This window comes from Anopheles cruzii, chromosome 2, assembly GCF_943734635.1.
Source record: "Anopheles cruzii chromosome 2, idAnoCruzAS_RS32_06, whole genome shotgun sequence".
Lineage (NCBI taxonomy): Eukaryota > Metazoa > Arthropoda > Insecta > Diptera > Culicidae > Anopheles > Anopheles cruzii.
Window position 1 is genome coordinate 13,133,494 of NC_069144.1, and position 6,962 is coordinate 13,140,455.

The 6,962-nt window shown below is 49.9% G+C and overlaps 1 protein-coding gene across 1 annotated transcript; it reads right to left on the bottom strand.

Moving 5' to 3' along the window:
• Positions 1-3,417: 3,417 nt before the first annotated feature.
• LOC128278470 (cell division cycle and apoptosis regulator protein 1-like) lies at positions 3,418-6,825 on the bottom strand. The gene has a single exon (XM_053017200.1). It carries the CDS (start codon positions 6,823-6,825, stop codon positions 3,418-3,420), a length of 3,408 nt encoding a protein of 1,135 aa, XP_052873160.1.
• Between the last annotated feature and the right edge of the window lie 137 nt (positions 6,826-6,962).

Here is a 6,962-nt window from a genome sequence, read left to right on the forward strand (position 1 = left end):
ATGCATCGCCACGCCTCATCGCATTCTAATTTTTCGATGATCCGTCGTTTCAGAGGATCGGGCTTCACGGTGACATATCCGATCCGGCAAACAGAAATTGATGCGGCGAAGACGGAATACTCAACAACGGACTACAACGATGCGTCAATGAAACAAGGGGAACTACCTTACCTGCACTTCTGATTGTCTCCATTGTTTTTGCAAAAAGCTTTCGGATCTTCTCAGAAAAAGTCTGGCTCAAGTAGTAATTCGCTTCATTCGCGCCAGAATAGTAATTCGCTTTATTTCAAAAAACAAACTCGCTTAATACAAAAAATGCATCGTATTTCAGTTCCCAAACATCAACTTCAACTTACTTAATATCCCTTTCTTAATTATTTGTCGATAGTGTTTGATGATATTTTTTCATAAAATAAATGAATTGTTTCGCAGCATAACTGTGAAATAGTTGTTCGCTTACTTGCTGCTTACTCTTCTGGCGAGGTCATCGAAGACTCCTCAACTACGACTTAATGCTCAACGTTACATAACGATATACTCGGTTGATGATGTGAGAGATAGAAACGACCCACAACCCTTATGGCGGTGCAATAAACACTCGCGACAATATATTTTCCGTTGAAAACGCATAAAACACACCAGTGAGCAATGTTTCAAAAATAGTAACCGTGTCGGATTGGCATAAATTCGTTTCATCCTCCCGGCATCGTTGAACCGTATTTTTCGCCATCCGCGGATCTGGATCGTAAACTTTTCAATTCTGTGCGACTATCCGTCTCTTGCACGCTGTTGGCGCGCACTTGGCGCAGTTACAACGCGACGCATTCGCGTTCGTATTTCTGATGTTTTCTGGGAACCCTTGCACCGATTCGCTATCCACTTCAAGTCGCGGTACTCTACAGTTTTGGAAGCTTCCGGTCGTATGCATATCATTATCGGCGGTTCGCGAGTTCGAGCTGACAAACAGCTCCATTTCGGGGCATCATAACACATCAGCTGCGAAAAGTACGAGATTCTGTGTGCCACTGCAGTGAAAGGCCACTTGAGGCGCTTTTGCTGCGCTGAGAGCATGCCATCGTCACGGGTCTAGGTTGTTCTGCAGGGCAGGGAGATATTGTGTTAATCCTCGTGTGGCCCCTTTGCCTAATAGACATGCCCCATGGCACAACATTTAAACACAATTTAAGTAAATGCGACAAATTATTAATCCTCTTTAAAGAAAAGTTTAACTGCAACGGTAACTCACTCTCCCGGTCATCTGTGGCCCGTTAAGCAACTCGAATCTCCCGCCGGTTTCGGTTGGGTTCCGGTCTTAACGGTTGAGGAAATCCGAGCAGCCTCTGATACTAAAAACCTAAATCCCAAAATGACCGACCAGGACCATGAGAAACCGCCGACGGAGTCATCGTCCGGGTCATTAGATTTCATGACCGGTCCAGCGGGACTGGACGAAGATGAGCGAACCTGGGCGAAGCTTTGGCGGCGATCCCGTTTGTCAATTCTTCGGTCACCAGGGTGTCGGGCTTTTGCTATTGTGGCCGACACACAGCTGCGGGACCCAACGGTTAGGGTTAAGGTGATTTATTAGTCGCCAACGTACAGCGGATCGTCTTGATGCAACAGACATTTTCACCAGCCTGGCGCCATCGGTCGGCGTTTCACGTCGTTTGTGCAGATAAATGATTTGAGCAGAATTTACGACGAGGCAGGTGCTCCATTCGTCAACATAAAGTAGTTGGCTCCTTTTAGAAATGGGTAGTAAACTCTTCATGCGAACAAATATTTAGCTTACTCGAGTTTTATGGCCGGCACAGATAACCAATGCCGAACGCGGCTCTCAGCACTTGGAGCACTACTTTACAGGGATTCTACATTTCATGACGCCCTTGTTTCCGGCTTTCGCTTGAATGAACCCGGACGGCCGTCGTTACACTAATCACGAAACGAAAACAGGACCTTCAGAAAAGTCCAACAACCGGTGCCTTTCCTGGGACCGACGCGATTGCATAAAACCCAGTTTGGCCAGAAGAATACAGTCAGCTGCCCAGTTGCTGCTGGCTCAGTGAACTGTGATCCTCATATCTGCCAGTTTCCGCAAATTGAACACCAACTTGTCGGCCAGTTTGTTGTCGAATCGAACCTTCGATCGTTCGTTCCGACGAGTGCCGGGATGTTGCGAGAATTCGGACCGAAGAAGATTAATAATTTGGAATACATCCTGCCCGCCGGAGGGCTGTAACCTCGGATCTCTCGGTATACTGTAGCAGTGCAAGGTGGCGCCTTCCAGGAAGCTTCTATTTGCTCGGCCCGATAAGCAGCACCCAACCGGAAGGGTAAGACCGGCGCTGGCAACAAAGTGTCCGTGTTACCAAGGATGCACTCGCTGGTACAGCATGTAGACATGGGGACGGCTTTTCCTGTCGATCGGATGCGATTATGTGCTACGATTGAAGCGTAAATAAAGTGTCCGGTGATGTCCGGTGGACACTATCGAGTCCGGGAGCGGGGGGTCCTTTTCTGTAAGGCGCATTGGATGGCTCGGACGGTTTACTCTTCCGGTGTCCGGATGAGAAAAAGCAAAAAAAAATACAGCACCTTCACAAATCGTAGTACCAGAAAAGCCATTCAAGGGGTTTCAAGGGGCGAAAATCGACGAAATCGGGCTTGGGGAGCCAATAAACCTTAGGTAAGTCCCGGTAAGTGGCTGGATGAGTGGGAGCGATAGGTGAAAATTTATGGTGCAATGAACATTCGTTAAATTTGTAATGCGCAATTTTAGACATGCTCCTGCAGCTGGATCGGAACGATTATGCCGACAGGGTAGACCTCATTATAATGGGGATTACAGCCATGAATGCAATCGGCAGGAGAAATGGCAGGACTATTAGAATGCAAAAACTTGCGCAATGTATCGTTACTAACACTCTCACTCGATTTTCACTCGGTTTAGTTCCACTCGAGCTGCGCCTAACTGTCCATCATGTCGTGTGGGCATCGTTCATTGTTTATCGATGAATAATAATTCTAGCTTTTTCAGTTGGAAAACTGCTTCCCTTTCGTGACTGCTTTCTTCAGGATAGGGACTTTACACATCGGGTAGGTTAATAGATTGGTTCCTTTCGACAAGGTCTGTCGAAGACTGAACAGTGTCGTTAATCAGAGAGAGCTTTGCTTTTGATTCTCGCTACGAAAAGCAGTCAATTCTGGCGCCACATAGGCCCGCTACCGACAGCGGTGACTGTGTTGTGTAAATGTAAGATTGAAATATATGAGCGGGCTGCAATAGCGCACCTAGCCTAAGTTGGTGCTATTCATAAAATTGAATATTCGGCGCAGAGCTAAAGCACAAAATCTATTCCGCTTTGCGCCTCCCGAGAGCCTCGACGAGTTTTTGTTGCTGTCTTTGCTGCGCTGCTCCTAGTGCCGGCCGAGTGCGGACGTGTCTGCGGTGTCGCGATTCGATGTGTCTATCACAGCCCCTACACGGCCGTGAACGGATTGCAGAGTTGTGTAATATGCAAGGTTTTGCATCGAAAGCCTGAGCACACTTCGCCGAGAGTCGAGCAACTTATTGTACAAGCTGTTCGTTTCGGCAAACAACTCCTTTACTATACGGTTGGCACGGTTCTTGTTGGAAGTCAGTTCGGTGTTTTGTATCCGGGAAACCTGTAACATTTTCTCGGTAGTGGCCAGTGTTTCATCCGAGCGTTTTAGTCGCTGCAGCAGCTTCGCGACATCAATGATGGAACCCTGGTATTCGACGAAGCCACTTTGTATGGCCGATGTTTCCTCGTTGCTTCCCCTCTCAAATTCCGTGGAATTCTGCCCAGATTGACGTTGTTTCGCGCTACCCGGCTCGTTTGCTATACGATCGAGACTTTGCTTAAGTTGCATCCTGTAGTTCGTATTACCACAAGCTAGTTCGGCCACGATCGTGTCCGATGTTGCTTTTTCTGCACCATCGTCAAGGTCTGTTTGTGCTGCATCACTTGCAGTACCACTTGCGTCATCTTGCAGCTTTTTACGATCGGATTCTGTTCCGCCCATCGTCTGTTCCGTCAATCGACGGCACTGCAACGTGTCGCCGACGGTAGCTTTGGCCACTATTTTGTGTATTTGGGAACGCGAAAGATTAAGGCCAAGTGTGAAGATGATGTCCTCTACATCCTTTTCAAAAATGTAACCACATCGCGTAACGTCGAAATAGAGAAACGAGAGCATAAGATCCGGCTTGGCGTTCGCTTCGGTAGCCAGTGCCCTTTCACTGCGATCCTCGTCACAGTGGCGTGCTGAACGCTTACTGCGCGTTTGCGCATCATTCCCGTTTGACTTGCCGTTACCTTCCGAACCGATGCTTGAAGTTGTACCGTCAGCGGGGCCGTCCTTCTGATCGACTTCCGTTTTCGCAGCAGCAGGTAGCAGACATAACTCTTTGTAGATGGTGAACCCAAAGTCGCGAGCCAGCATGTCATTGAATAACTCGGCGAACAATGAAACCTCGAAGGAGCGCTCCTTCGTGTCCTCCGGGCGGTAGTCCAGCAAGCTCGAGAGCGACATAACTGAGCAGTCAAACTTGCCGGCCTTAGCCACACGTGACGGGTGCACAATAATGTGCGGTTTCTCCGGCAGTACGTAGCCTCTGTCGCGCAGCGGACGCACTTTTTCGCCAAGCGTAGCAGCCTCTAGTTCTTTGGTTACCGTCACTGGCTCCCTGGGCTTGATGGAACTCTCTTCGTCGGACAGGCTTATAATGTCATTCTCTAGCTCATCAGTTTTCGTTGTGTTGGTAGGCTCGACCGTTGGTAGACTCGACAGGAACATAGCTTTAACGCCATCGGTGTGCAGATTAGGTCGGTCGGCCTGTAGGTCAGTCGTATCTGTTTCTGCGCTCAGCACATTTCCTAGTTCCGAGACTTGCACAGTTGAAGGCGCTACTGAGGTGTTATTCGTGCTCAACTGCTGCTGCTCTGGAGTAGCGTTTGCTGTTTCTGTTGTTGACTCTACTGCTGGTTCTGATGGCGTTGCTGCACCGGCTGTTGAGGGAGTTACAATCGTAGCCACTGCGTCCGCGTCCTCGGCGGCACTGGCAGAATTCAGATCTACAGCTACCACCGGTATGACTGTTACCGTCGTCGACGACGGTGAAGATGATGTTGCTTCTGCAGCTGCAGGTGACTTACCTCGTGTTGCTGCTGCATCATGCTGAGTTTCGCGTTCAACAATACCCGGATTCGCTTTCTCGGAACCGCTGTCAACGGAGCTGCTACGGTTAGTGACGTGGGCCATGTCAGCTTTGTAGCAAAGCCGGGTTCGCTCCCACTCCGAGAGCGTTGGTTGGCAGGAGCGCACATCGGGCAGAAATATGACCACCGTTTCCACACGTGGCGGAATCAACTGACCCTTATGCAGGATTTCGGAGCGACGGTAAAAGAGCTCCACGAAGCGGCACCAGAGGGTGCACATGGAAAGGTCGATTCCTGTCATTGCTTTACATGTGCGTATCGCCGTCCGAATCAGCACGCTTGGATCGGAGTGCGGGTCTAGCCCGTCCAACGACGGTGACCAAGGGCCACCGATGGCCATAGTTTCATTATTGCCACGCGTACCAACGAGAAATCTGATAAGTCGGCTAGGGTGAATGTAGTCGGCCTCAACGCCGTCGTGGTCCTCGGTCTTCGAAGAGCACTTCTCGTAGAACTCTGCGGCATGACTTAAGAGCATCACTTTTGCACTATACAGGTAGTCGGCATCGACTGGATCTAAGTCCGCGGGCACAGGACCAAGCTGCCGCTCTGCCGAATCGACGCCTTTGGGCATGATGTGGAACGGGCATTGGTTGCGAATGGAGAAGCTTCCACCGGGTGGAAACGATTCCGTCCAGCGTATATCCGAGACGAAGAAGTCTGACGGAATGTAGAGATTGTGGTATCGCCGGCGGATTTCCAGCACATCCACAGATTTTATCGTTAGAATATATTTCGGCACGTGCACCTTATAACGGGGACCCAAGCGAACACGCTTGCGTTTCGGGGACGACTTGCGTGGCGGACTGCGCCCTCTTTCACGACGTTCGTAAGATCGCTCCCGTTGCTGATCGCTCTTGTCCCGTACCTCACGGCCACGTTGGCGCACGGCTTTGTCGAACTGCTCCTTGCTCGATCGTGGGTTAGCAGCGCGTTGTGCCCGTCGGTCGGGATGAGTTGGACTGTAACGATTACGAGATCGATTTTCGATGTCTGGCGAACCGCTCGCCATAGTATTATAAGATAGTCCTTCGTGCGATCTTCCAGCACTGTTGACCGTGGAGCTTGTGTTGGTTGGGCACAGACACAACTGCACTCGTAACGCGGTCCACTTGAATAGCATGTAGGAACGGTACTCGGCATCCACCAGCACACGATCACCCACCTTCGGAATTATCCCTTTGTCGCATGCACCTTTGAGGAAAAAGACCTCATCGTCGATGAACCCGCAGTCGTTATCTGTCTTCGTCACGGTACCAATCCAGGTGTATACGCGGTTGTTCGGATTGAACTCCGTCGCATTTTGATTCACCGATGACAGCGGCAGTTGCGATGGCGGCTGGTTTGGGAACCTGATCGCATCCATAGTGCGGGCAGCAGGATACTGTACCGTGGGTGAGTAAATCTGCCGCTGCGGAAAACCCATTGGCGGCATCATGAAGCGGTTTTGCTGTTGCTGCAATCCTATGCTCGGGTTGTAAACGGACTGCGCTTGCGGGAAGTTAACCATTGTTTCCATGCTTGTATCGCTCTCGTGGCCAGATCTGCGCCGCCATGGAGGGTTCTCGTGATTGAACGCCATCCTGATTGCCACGCTACTAGACGACGGTCAAAGGTGCTAAAACCAACAAAATTGTATTCAATACTTGTTGCAACATGTTCTTACATGTATAATACCGGTGACGTTTATGATTTTTTATGCTTCTTTGGTCGGGCTTC

Bases quoted from the DNA above. Each gene is read 5' to 3' on its own strand.
- LOC128278470 (XM_053017200.1), bottom strand. From the start codon at position 6,825: ATGGCGTTCAATCACGAGAACCCTCCATGGCGGCGCAGATCTGGCCAC.